The sequence below is a fragment of the Bos grunniens genome, chromosome 18 (assembly GCF_055505025.1).
Source record: "Bos grunniens cultivar Pamir isolate PY7600 chromosome 18, Bosgru_T2T1.0, whole genome shotgun sequence".
In the NCBI taxonomy this organism is placed as follows: domain Eukaryota; kingdom Metazoa; phylum Chordata; class Mammalia; order Artiodactyla; family Bovidae; genus Bos; species Bos grunniens.
This window is the reverse complement of record NC_141182.1, coordinates 25,281,861-25,294,706: the sequence shown is the minus strand read 5'-3', so window position 1 is coordinate 25,294,706 and position 12,846 is coordinate 25,281,861. Positions and strand designations below refer to the sequence as shown.

Genomic DNA, 12,846 nt, shown 5'->3' with positions numbered 1-12,846 from the left:
TGCCTTCTGTGGATATATCACGGTAGCTTTGTGCTTGGAGCCAGACATTTTTTACTGGCTGAGTCACTTGGGCGAAGTCCTTAACCTCTCCGAGCCTCAGTTTCCTCCTTGGTAGATAGGAATAAGGATACTAGCTTCACAAATAAGGGTGAAAGATGATCTGGATTAGATACTTGGTGTGGTACCCGGTGCTCAGTAAATGGTAGCCATCCTAATGGTAGTACTGTTATCCTCGGCCTCCCCAATCTGGGTAGTGTCCAGAGTTTCTGTGAGTGGTGATTTATGGCAGGTTTATCCATCCTGCTGGCATTCCTCAGTTGTAGCTTGAACACTGCCGTGGTGATGGGTCAGATCTGGCCATCAGAGCTCCAACCGCCTGCGTCTCCTGTGTGCTTTCCTCTCAGTTAAATGTTAATTGCTCAGGCACACCCCGTTCCTTGGCTCGGGTGTCCTAGCCGTGGGTATATGGCTCAGCTGTCATCTTTAAGCCCCTCCAGGAAAACAAAAAGAAAAAGCTTAGTGGCAGTGCACCATCACTTGGATTTGGATGTTTCTTGATTTCTTGGTGTCCCCAACCCACTTAGGCGTAACAGTATGGAATGCAAGTTCTACTTGGTGGGAGGCTAGATCTTGGCAATACTTCCATAGTGTTGAACACAAAAAGCCAGTTGCGCATTCTTGCCTTAGTGACGCTGGCAGGGGCTGGTATTTTGCTCCCTTACCTGCTGGAGCAAGGGTTTAGGGAGAGGTGAGTCACACCACAAACAGGCAGAATGGGGCCCCAGCATCAGAGCTCCGCGGAGCAATGGTCAGCATGACCATGAGACAATGTCTGCTCTGAGCTTTAGGTCTTCGGCTGGGCGTCTCCTTCAGTTTTAGGCATGGTCATGCATATCCGTATCCCTTAATGTTAATTTGTTCATCAGTCGGCATTTACTGAGGGCCCACTGTGGTTGGACCAGGGATGTGTGGGATGTTTGCAGATTATAGTGTCTTCCATCCTGAAAAAAAAGTCCCGTGAAGCAGCCCTTCTCTACATTTTATAGAGGAAGCTAAAGCTCATAGTGATTCAGTGACTCGCCCAAGGTCACACAGGCAGATGTCAGAACCAGAATCTTAATTTGAGCCTGTAAGTCTGGGTTTCTGTGGTTTCAATGAAACTTTAAAACAAATGCTTGTGCCCAGGCCTTAGTGGAGGTGACTCAAGAGTGAAGGAGATTTCTGAGTTTACTTTTCATCCTGCTATCCATGTGCAAGAACCAAATAGCACCAAGGCGTGGTTTGTTCTTAGTGAAATACAGTTGACATATAACAGTTTCAGGTGTACAACATAATTATTCAATATTGTGTATATTGTGAAGTGACCTATCATCACAGTTACCAAACCATCTTTTTCTCGCGATGACAGCATTTGAGGTCTACCGTCTTAGCAAGTTTCAAATATACAAGCTGGTATTATTCACCATAGTCAACGTGCTGTATGTTACACCCCCGGGACTGACTTATTTGGTTTGGTTTTTACGTGGTGGTTTACCTGGTCAGGAGTTGAGTACATTCCTTTCCCCGGTGAACTCAAACCAACTGGGAGTAGAGGGCTTCCTTGACTGATCCATCCAACATCGGGCAGAGAAGCGGGAAGAAAGACATGACTAGATCTGCTCCCTTGTGCGGCTGTGAAGTGGGGGCTGCCGGCAGCACACTGAGGTAGGTGGTCCACAGGAGTTTGAGCCTTTATGATGGGCCTGATGCAAGACAGGGACTCTGCCTTAACCCATCCAGCAGATGTCAGTCCCCATAGCTTCACCAGTCTGGTAAATTATTCTCAAGGGGAGGTGTACGGGAGAGGTCTGCATCAGAAGGTGTCTCCCCAATATACGCATCCCCTGGGGGCCAAGGAGAGGATGTGGGGCTGGGAGGAGAAAGCTGTTCCACTAGAGAAGCCTCTGGTCAATCTGAACTTGACAGATTCTCCCAGGCTGAACTGGGTACAAACTTCCCTGGGTATGACATCTAGCTAGACTCACTTCAGCTACCAGACAGGAGGGTAAAGTCAGCAGTCGTGGGGTGTTATTTCACCCACCATGCAGTCTTACAGCTGGCCTGAGCAAGGGCTGGGTATGAAGCAGAGGTGCCAGTCCTGGGATTCTATCCATAGGGCCAAGATGGCCCTTGGCTGGTGGGCTGTGACTTCCCAAATGTCACTGAAGCTCCCTGCAGTCCTGCAGCCCTCTCAGGAGAGGTGAAGATGTCCTCGAGAATGTTTCAACCGAGTTGGTGGCCATCGAATCAGCAGACGCATCAGAAGCCTAGGATATACATGTCCCTCGCTCACTCCCACCAGATGGACACCAGATCCTGAACTTACCAGGAACCTGGAGGTAGCAACATGCCTGGTGCACCATCCCGATCTAGCAGGCCACTGGTGTAAGAATTGCTGACCTGGGAGAGTAGGTTAAGATGACTGACTGCCCAGTTCATTGGAGAGGAAGGGCAAATTCATTAGCAGCTTGAGCAGAAGATGGCCTCGTAGAGTCTCAGGAAGACAGTCAGTGCAGTTGAACAAGTGCGGGCTCTGGAGTTGGCCAGACCTGGAGCTGAATTCTGGCTCTGCCTCTAATAGATTTGATTAGCCTCTGCTTGTTTCCTCATCTCTGAAATGGTCATAGGCAGGAGCTGGTGGAAGGGTTCATCAAGATTATGCCTGTAATATGCTTAGTGGGGAGCTGGAAACCTAGTGCTTAATATGAATGTCTGTTGTTGGTTGCACTCAGGCCTGTGGCGTAGGGCCTGACTGGACCTCCAAGGAGGAAGTGGACAAGAGAGAAAGATGTTTGTTATGTTGAGGAGGGAACTGGACTTCTGGGGTTTCAGAGATGTGTCACCTGGCTAGTTTCATGAGGTTGGGCCTGAGCCCAGGGTGGGGCCTGTGAGAGAAACCAACGTCTGCAGCCAGGACAAAAGCAGCCCTGTTTAGTTAGCATCCTGAAGCCAGAGAGGCTTTCACGCGCTGTAAACCACAGGGTGTACCCCAGTGCCTGGAGGACCTCCAGGAGGAGCAGACAGGTGGCAGCGACTGCAGTCTTGTGGTGGGGGGAGCAGGTTTGGGGAGACATAGGCCAGGGTGTGGACCAAGAGGGAGGGCAGGGCACCATGTGTGTTGGCCAGGGCAGCATGGGCTCTGCCGGGGCCCAGGAGGCCTGCGACCACTGGTGAGGGCTCATGCATTCCATCCTGCTGCAGATGTTTATTGAGCACGCATGATGTGCCAGGCTGTGTGCCAGTTTAACAGCTGTATTCTGTTTGTGTGGAATGCATGTCCCCAGGTAGAGGTGATGGTACCGACTTCACAGGCTTGCTGGGGGAAAGGCGTTCTCATGTTTCCTTTCCCAGATCAGTGAGCCTGTCAGGTCCCAGCTGAGGAAGGAGCTGACACAGGGACATCCAAAACTCCTTTATTACCCTGAGTATAACAAATAGAACATGGTCACAGTATTAAAAAAACAGGAGGAATTAGGTGCAGGCTACCACAGAGTAGGCAGCGGGGACACGTTCCTTTGAGTCTGCAGCTAGTTACTTGGAGAAAGCCGATTATGATTGTAAAAATTTTATTCTCTTTAATAATAATTCCACTAAAATTATACAAAGTACATTCAATACTTAAGAGTGGCGAGGATGGGGAGAGGAGGACAGGAAGCCAGTTTGGCCTGGAAGCATCATCAGTCAAGTCCAACAAAGGAAGCCCAGCTGGGCTGGAGGAAGTTGGGGGTGGGGGTCCGGCTGTAAAAAATAAAAATGTGGATCATTTAAAAAAAAAAAAAAGGGCCACCCACAAGGAAGCAGGGTGAGCGTGCATGTTCCTGGGGAGGGCAGGAGGCCCAGCCGGCATGCTGCTGCTGGGTGAGGGCTGGCACTCAGGCGGGCTCCGAGTTGGTGGGGGGCAGGTTTTTATGCTTGAAATACTGAACAACTTGTTGGGGCAGTTCTGCCAGCACAGCTTTGGCCAAGGTCTCTTTTGCTGCCTGCAGGGTAGGGTGGAGAGTGAGAAGAGAGAAAGGATTACTGGGTGAAGTGGGGAGGCGCACCACACCCAGGCAGCTGATACAGAAAGTGTCCCTGGAGGACAAGCTGGACCAGAAGACCAGAGCTGTCTAAAACTAGCGTCCCTCATCCAACTCAAACCTGAAATCCCACCCTCAGCAGCGCTTTCCTTTGCCTTGACACTAAGTGTGACTCTTACCTGAGCACTCCACGTGCCCAGGAGTAACATTTCAGGATGGATTTGTCTGTAGGAGGCTTTTGGGGGAAAGAGACGGTGGAGGCGGGCTGCACAGCCTACTCATCTTGCAAACATTTCCTGATCTCCTTGGTCAGGATCAAGGGGCTGCAACTGTCTGATTTGCTGCTCATCACCCAGACACAGGCCAGGCACACCAGGAGTTCGGTCAGTGTCCGTGCGGTGCCTGGGTGGGCAGTGCTCAGCACTTGTCCTCAGGAAGCTCACACTCAGAGGAAGGAGCTGAACCAGCTCAGGCAAACCCACAGGGTACTGGGCGCAGAGGCGAGTACCACTGCTTCCAGGCTGGAGTGGCCAATTCTTCCTGGGACTAGCTCCCAGGACCTGAGCCACAGCACCCCGAAGTCCTTATGGTTGAGGCAGCAGAGGCCAGGAGGAGAGGAACACAGTGTGCCTCTCGTCGAATGAGAGGTAGGCTCCAGGCTGGCAGTACAGGGTGGCATCTGAGAGCTGCCTCTGGGGCTGCTTGTGGGCCCTGCTGCAAGGGCAGTGCCCAAGAAGTTAATGCCAGCCTCCCTGTAAGCAGACCTGGGTCCCCTGCAGAAGGACCAGAGCCAACTCCAGGAGCATAGTAGGCCTCCAGTTCCCCCTTAGAGAAGCCCTCAGGGAGAGGAGGCCATTGTAAGGTGGGCCTTGTTTTCCACCTGAAGTGAGGAGGCTGGTGAGCTATGAATCCCAGGAAAGCCCCTCGCACCTCAGGGCCTCTGCTCTCATCTTTCTCCTGGGATGCTCTGCCCCACGTGCATAATTCTGACTTGGTTCAGGGTTAGAAGGCAGGTCCTCCCAGAACCCCTATCTTGAAGTCCCAGTCTGGACTGGGCACTGCTCCCCTGAGTTGCTGAAGCAAGTGCTCAGCGACTGTCACATAGCCTCATCTGGGGACAGGGCCTGGCATGGCCCCGGGCGTGTAGTAAGCCCTCAGGAAGTATGTAGTCAACAGAGCTGAGGGTAGAAGAGCCTAGGACCAGGCAGGCAATCCCAGCGCCTTCAGCCTGGATTATTAACTGTGCTGGTTGGGGTCCTGTAACTGCCCCCTCCCCAGTCTGCGCCCACACTCACGTTGCGGAATTCTCGAAAGGGCACGAACTGCACAATATCGCGGGCTGCCTCCTCTCCTGTGTGGGAGCGCAGCATGCGGCTGTCCCCGTCCAGGAACTCCATGGCCGCAAAGTCGGCGTTGCCCACGCCCACGATGATGATGGACATGGGCAGCTTGGAAGCCTGCACCACGGCATGCCGCGTCTCCTCCATGTCACTGATGACACCGTCCGTGATGATGAGGAGGATGAAATATTGCTGTGGGAGGGGGTCAGCAGGCACTCAGCACAGCCCAGGGCCCCTGGCTGCCCTTCCCCTCCCTCCTTTCCCACCCGCCCCAACCCCTCTGACCCCTGGGAGGAAGGCGGCGCTTCTCCCAGAGCTGCTGCCAGATCGCAGGCACCTCCCTTCACGCTCGGGCCCTTCAGGCCTATCACAGCCGGAAGCACAGACTGCTTGCTCTCTTCCTCTGCCTTTCCCAGCTCAGGAGAGTCTGAGAGCTCCAGACTCCAGGCCTGGCTCTGAAAGTGGCTACACTGTGGGACTCTGGGCCACTGTCTCAACTGGCTGTGCCTCAGTTTCTTCATCTGCAGAATGGGAGTTCCCACACCTCTCAAAGAGACCACGCCAGCCATGTGGTAGCAGCTTGGTAATTGACAGCTGTACCCCCGGCAGAGCGAGGTCCACGGCTGCTGGGGAAGATGCCTTCTGGCTTGTGGACTCTGAGACAAGCCTACTCTTCTCTGCTCTACCTGCACATGAACACCTGTGACCCTGGTCATCCCCCATCAGCACAGCGGACCTTGTAGGAGCTAAGCAGGTCATCTAGGTCAGTGCTTCTGGGAGTGTGGGGTCTACTGGCAACAAGCAGACTCTGGGCACATCCCAGACACAGCAGCAGTCACAGTGGGAGGGTACTGGCTTTGCAGTGGTCTTTGAATTCTACCAACTGCACCCAGGAGGAAGTCTGTCTGGTGCCAGTGTGTCACACTTGCTAACCCTCCCTGTTAGAAGGCAGGAACCTAAGCGCTCCAGAGACAGCAGTCTTACTACTAGACCTTACTACCACTGTGCTGCCTGATGTATTTATTTCTATTGTTACTCTCTATCCTAACTCTATAACTAACTTTTCCTACACAGTGGGTTATTGTTTCTTTATAAAATTAAGTGAAAAAAATACTGAATAATAATTAGTGTAAGTGACAGGTGGCCATAGCACAGACTGTGGAGATGGGGGTGAGTAAATGAAGTTCAGGAAAGCTCACTGGATGATCTCTGGGCAGAAGCCCCAGGACTCCCAGCTGCCTGAGATCTCCTCTTCAGCTTGGCTCTGTGCCTAGCACCCCCTGGCCCCTTTTGGGGACTCAGTTTTCCCCATCCATAAAATGAACAGAAAAGCCCTTGTGGTCTTAACAGTCTCTGTTAAGAGCTTTTGCCTTTTCGTCTGACCCTTCTGATTCTTAGGAGAGTCACTGTGGAACCAGAGTAGTCAAGGTCATAGAGGTAAAAAGGACAGAACTAAGCCAGCTCCCAAGTCAGCATCTGGCCACCTTCTCACCCAGCAAAGCCGTCCACTGACTGGAAAACATATGGAGACCACAGGTTCAGCCATCAAGGATTCCTTACTCTCCTGCCTGTCTCCCAGGCACAGCTGTGGAAGGCAGGAATGAACCGCATGGAGGTATGGACCCCACCATCCTAAGCCCCAACCCCCAACAGTAATCCAACTTCTGCACTGTGCCTTTAAGAGACTGATCACTTGGCTGGGGATGGATACCTGTTGCTATGGAGATGGCAGCCTGAATCCTTGCAGTGGAGGTTGCTGCTGCCAGTCCCCATTCCTCTGGTTGGGGGTCACCTCATAAGCCCTTCCAGACGCTTGTCCCCTCACAGCCCACCATCGTCCCAGCCAGCCAGCACCCCCTTCTCTTTGTGGCCCTCTAACCCACTGCTATCCTACCACAAATGGTCCAGGACAGTATTTCTGGAGTACCTAAGTTGGCAGGAGAAGTCTGGCAATGAGGACAGAAAAGAAGCTTGGCCTTGGGTGACAGGCTTCTCCACTCAGTGGGTGGGGCTGGTTTCCAAGCCCTGTCCAGCTCAGACCACAGTCTCCTACCCTCCTCCTGACACGGCCCTCTTGACTCCTCCCTTTCAGCCAGCCACGTGTCTACATTTGGAGACCTGGAGCACGCAGGCCAGGGTTCCTGCAGAACTGTAGGCACCAACTAAAAGGGTGAGTCATGGTGGCAGTGACCACACACTCCCTGTCACCCTCACACTGGGATTCTCCTTTTGGAGACGGGGAGACAGGCTGAGGGGGTCAATGACTTGCTCAAGGACTCAGCCAGGAAGGGCATAGTCAAGGTTCAAGCCCAAGCCTGGGGCTCTTGCCACAGTGGTATCGGTGGCCAGTAGCTGTCTCTCCAATAGTGGGGACTGGCAGGGCAAAGGTTTCTGCACCCTCCCCCAGCACCCCAGTGTCAGGAAGCCTGAACGTCCAGGACAGCCGCCTAGGGCAGGGCCCAGAGGCATGGCACGGGACTCTCAACCCTCACTCCTGTGCACCAGCCAGACACACCCACAGTGCCCACACCGATGTGCCCGGCCTCAGCATCTGTGCAGCTGGGCCTTCCAGGGAACAGCCTGGGCCAGCCTTGGCACTGGAAGTGCCGCTGACAAGTCCTGGGCTTCATGCCCGTCCCAAGCAAAAATGAGGTTGTCCAGGAGCCTGAAGGTCTACTCCAACTCCAGGGGTCCACGATCCCATCCCCAAGACATCAAAGGAGAGATGGGGAGGGTGCTGTGGAAGGGGAGAAAGAAAGGAGGAGTCGGGCAGGAGGACGTGGGCAGGGCCTCTGCTGTCCCCACAGACAGTCCTGGTCTACCCCACCCCAAGCTTTCCCACCTCCGTGCCTTTCCTGGTTTACCTCCTGCCTGGGAACTCTCCCCAGCCACAGCTCAGAGACTCCCTGGGGGCCTGAGCTCTGCTTCAGCTGCCAGCGAAAACCCGCTGGGGAGGGCTCCTCTGGACACCTCTCCCCGCCTCCACACCCCCACCCCCCGCACCCTAAGAGCTCTTCAGGGCAGCCCCTCCCCCCAGGCCTTCTGTATCTCATGGGCCTGGCACCCTGTGTGTGCTCCATAAACATGACCAGCTGCCACGGGGTCAAACCCAGATCCCAAATCCCCAACACATTACAAAGATGGAGTGTATCTTGCCCTTACCCAAGAGGTTTTTTCAGGTTTCTCAGGCTGTAAGTAGTCACTTCCCCTAACACATTTAACGTGTGACTTGATTTATATGAAACTGACTTGACCACAGAATTCCAGGCAGAGTCCGGGAAAGTTGCACTCGTTCCTTCCTAGCTTACTTCTGAGAAGTTGGCAGCTGAGGGCCGTGGGGAGTGGAGGGAGATTCCCAGGGTGCTGACTGCTTCCAGCTTGCCCCCCACCCCTGCCCCACCCACCATTAGGACACTGGTTGCCTAGGCAGCCAACCAGCAATGGACCACGGATGGGAAGGCCCAGGGCAGAGGGGAGGATGAGGAGCTCTCCACAGTAAGAGGCCCGTGGTCCCACCCAAACTTAGTATCTTTCAGTGACTGTCACTGCCCTCAAGAGAAAGTCCAGGTTCCTCACTAGCTTAGAAGGCGTCTCTGGGACCTGGCCTACCTTTCAACCTTACCCCCACACACCCCTTCCTTCAGTTACGCCACACACCACACCTCCAAGCCTTTGCCCTATTCTGTTCCCTCTCCCTGGGACACTCCACACACACACACCCACCCTTTGTGAGACCAACTCTTAAGCAGCCTCCAAGTCTCAGCTTGGACATCACTCCTCGAGGAAGCCAGCTCTGAGCCCTCTGTCTGGGGTAGGTGCCACCTTTATAATCCTGTGCTTCTGCCATCACAGGTTTAATCGGTTGGCATTACAGCTGCTGTCTCCTGGCCCAGCTCCCCACTAGACCACCAGCCCTGGAAGGGCAGAGGCCACGGCCTGGGAACACGGTCTCCCCAGTGCTGCACAGAAACACACTGTAGAACTGAGCTGTGTGAATGAATGGGAGAGCGCGGGCCTGCCTGGAGAGATGCTTCCACCACCTGCTCTTGATTTCCTGTGTGTGGGTGTGCGTGCATGTTCGTGTGCCGGGGACAGGGAGGATGAAGCCACACCAAGTGTTTCCCAAACAGCGGCTGTTCAAAAGCATCAGGTAATGCACAGATCACTTCCTTTTGCTTTAGGCCTAAATGAGCTCAGCATCACCAATTGCCGGCCCAAGAGGCGTCCTCAGAAGATTCACCAACCCACGTTGATTAGGGGCTGTCAAGTTCCAGGCTCTGTGCTGAGCAGTTTGGATGCCGATCTGCTTGAATCCTTGCAGTGTTTCCCTTAGGCAGGCAGCGTTCCATCATTCCCATTGTACAGGTGAGAAAAACCAAAGTTTGGAGAGCTTAAGCAACCTGCTCTGGGTCCCACTGTCAGGAAGTGGGGGAGCTGGGATGTAAGCCAGGTCAGTGGGCCCCCAGAGCTTGAGGCTGAACCATCAGGCAGCCCCACCTTTGGTGCAGTAATATGGACGGAGTGAAGGCAGCAGAGTGGGAGGGGCCTCTTGCAGCCCAGAGATGCTGGCCCGAGGTCACACCTAGGGTGGGTGACAGTGCTTCCCCAGGGTGAGGGAGCCAGGGTTGGAAGGACCTGGTCATGACGAAAGGGGCTGGGGTATTGTGAGGATTAGGACTGGTCAGGATTAAGACTGGCTCAGAGCAAGGGCCAAGCTCTTCCCTGTGAGGGCCCTCAGCAGTTGTTCCCCAGAACACAAAGATACCTTCCTGGCAATCCCCAGGGCCCAAGCCTCTCCAGACTGGGGGTCTAGCAGGTACTGGCCCACTTCTCCTCAGGACCTCAACTCCTGCCCCTGCTCGGCAGTTGAAAGAGCCCAAGAAGAACCCTGGGCTCCATTCCTGCTCCACCCCATCTTTTACGCTTAAACAAGAATGCAGGCCATTCTTCCATCCCTCTGAAAGTGAGTCCAGGCAGATAAAAGACTAGGCGGGACAGTAGCCTCGGCAGCAGCAGGCAGCCAAACAGTGTGTGAGGTGAGGGGCTGCCTTCCCTCTGCCCTCTCCAGTTCTAACCCAGGAACATTAAAAAAGCAACTGGCAGGTCCTCCCCAGTTACCTCCCATTCCAGTGGGCTTACTTGTCCCGTTTCATAAAGGAAACAGGCTCAGAGCCGTCAGCTGCTACCACCAAGGCCAGGACTAGAGCAGGTCATGGTCCCTGGAGCAGAAACAACCGGGACCACCTGCCTTCGAACCAACCTCGTGCAGTGACCTCCTTCCTGTTCGTCACCGGCATCTGCTGTCCCCTCTGCCGCCTTTCCTCGTTCTCAAGTCTCACTGGTTGCCAGCTGGTGTGTTATCACATTTTAATCCTAACACCACCACCTCAAGGTAGGTCCTATTACTATTCCCATGGTACACACGAGGCTCAGAGAGGGTAAGTGATTTACCCAGGTCACAGTGATGAACAGGCAGGGGCAGGATGCACACCCTGGCAGGCTGACCCCAGGACCCCCTTTCCCGCAGACCCTCTGCTGCCTCCCCTGTGCAGACCATGGGGCGCTGTCCTGCCTCCCCAGGCTGACCGGTGTCGTCTTCTCTCATAACCTCCCCTCCATCTTTGGGAGATCAACCTCTACCTCCTGAGCAGGTGCCTCCCTCCTCCAGGCAGTCCGAACGGGACCCGCTCCCTTTGCCTTTGAGAGAGGCCTCCCCCAGCTCCTCGTGCAGTGCACAGCACACGACTGGGGCCAATTTAAATCCATCCATTCCCGGAAAACGAGCGTCCACCGCAGCACAGTAGATGAGACACGACACACACACTGCGCAGCCCCACGGGGCTGAGGGTCCAGTGCGGGAGACACACAATAGACAGAAACGCAGGGGATGAGGAGGAGATGCTGCTGCCACCATCAGAGTCAAGACAGGAAGAAACAGAAGGCAGGAGAGGCTCGAGCGAGTGTTCAGGGAAGGCCGCAGGGAAGTAGCAGTTGAGGGGACGCTGAGGGATGGGACGGAGCCAGCATCAGGAAGAACCTCCAGGCAGAGGAGACAGCAGAACAAAGGATCTGCTGGGAGACAAGCTGGTGTCTCTGAGGGGCAGGAACAAGGTGGAGGTGGGATGGTCACCGCAAGTGAAGAGAGGGGCATGGGCCCGTGGGGTCCAGGGAGAGGTGACAGCGGCCACGGCCGCGGGGCAGCCAGCGAATGGAGGCAGAGTGTAAAGGGCAGTCAGGAGAGACTTCAGCACTTGTGCAGCAAACCCTTTCCTTCCAGAGGAGAAGGAAGCCTCCTTCCACCGAGGGCTGGGACTGTGGCAGGGGCTCAGGGACCTGGTCGGATGGGAATTGGACCCATGCCTCAATCACAGTCCAGGTTCCACCACCCCAATGTGGGTGCCGGTTCCCAATCTTGGCTCAGCCTACTTGTGGCAGAAGACCTGCAACTCACATCACAAGCCCTGTGATGTGGACAGCAGGGGAGGTAGACTTGGTGACCCCCAACACTGGTACTGGGCCTGGAGCTGGGAAGGAGAACAGCTGGGATGCACAATGCCCAGGACAGCTGTTTGCCATATATTCCAGATGCCACACGGCAGCCCTGTCACTGACCGCCAGACCTGGGCCAGACAGTTCCAAAGCCCTCAGTGTGAGGTGGGAGCTGCAGGGACCCCAGGCCCAGGTTTCCCTCTGCCCATGAAGGCACTTCCCAATAATCACAACCCTATTTTCTGCTAAGCACAAACAACGGAATGGCTCTCTGTCCTGGAGTCTGCGCTCGAGGAAGCCAGAACCAAGGCAAGCTTGCCCCAAGCCCCTTCCATCCCTGCAGGTTAACTAAGAGTAACACCGGGCTCACCTAGGATTTTAGGACAGAGAGGCAGAACACCCAGCCGGTGCCTCCCCACCCTGCACGTCCACACCAGTGGTCACCTACTCACCGTGGCTGTCTGCTGCTGCGTGGCTTGGGCTGCAAACCGGGCCACATGGTTGACGATAGGAGAGAAATTGGTGGGACCGTAGAAGCGGATGTGGGGCAGGCAAGCCGAATATGCCTGGGCGATGCCGTCCACACCTGCCTCAGGGAGAAGAGAAGACTCTGGATCAGCCTGGTCCTCCCTGACCCTGCACCCACTCTCTGCTGCCCCCCACCCAAACACCCCTGCCATGCCCAGTCTGGGCCCTGGGGTACTGGAAGCTCCCAGAGAGCAGGGCCAGGGTGGAATAAAGAGCCCTGAACATGGAGGCTGACCTGAGTTCCAGTCCTGCCTTTACCACTTCTTAGTCATGGGGCCTGGAGGAAGGTACTTAAATCTTTCTGATCCTGTCAAAGGGGCTGGTAATCTCCACTCTTGGGAAGCTGGCAGGAGGGGGGTCTAGCAGGCTCCTCTTGGAGAAGGAGTGGGCAGAGCCTGTAGTGACACTGTGGGGGTCCATTTTACATGCTA

At 54.9% G+C, this 12,846-nt stretch overlaps 1 protein-coding gene and 1 long non-coding RNA gene across 4 annotated transcripts in view; one reads left to right on the top strand and one right to left on the bottom strand.

Annotated features, from left to right (window-relative positions):
• Positions 1 to 3,588: 3,588 nt before the first annotated feature.
• Positions 3,589 to 12,846, bottom strand: part of CPNE2 (copine 2) — a 55,237-nt gene continuing 45,979 nt past the window's right edge. Inside the window, exons 14-16 of one of the 2 annotated variants that reach the window (XM_086350784.1) lie at positions 12,340 to 12,473; positions 5,354 to 5,590; positions 3,589 to 4,019 (exon numbers count right to left, since the gene is read on the bottom strand). In XM_086350784.1, coding sequence (XP_086206910.1) covers positions 3,912 to 4,019; positions 5,354 to 5,590; positions 12,340 to 12,473 — 479 coding nt within the window. In that variant the 3' untranslated portion in view covers positions 3,589 to 3,911. Of the gene's footprint in view, positions 4,020 to 5,353; positions 5,591 to 7,908; positions 8,136 to 12,339; positions 12,474 to 12,846 lie in introns of those variants that run through there. The other variant, XM_086350785.1, reaches the window with a different exon arrangement.
• Positions 5,589 to 12,643, top strand: LOC147353282 (uncharacterized). 2 transcript variants are annotated; one of them, XR_015145511.1, is made up of 6 exons: positions 5,589 to 6,161; positions 6,797 to 7,013; positions 7,491 to 7,568; positions 9,580 to 9,763; positions 10,556 to 10,790; positions 12,231 to 12,643. It is a non-coding gene; the product is annotated as an uncharacterized LOC147353282 (long non-coding RNA). The 2 variants fall into 2 exon arrangements; XR_015145510.1 differs by lacking the exons at positions 5,589 to 6,161; positions 6,797 to 7,013 and having other exon boundaries at positions 7,090 to 7,568.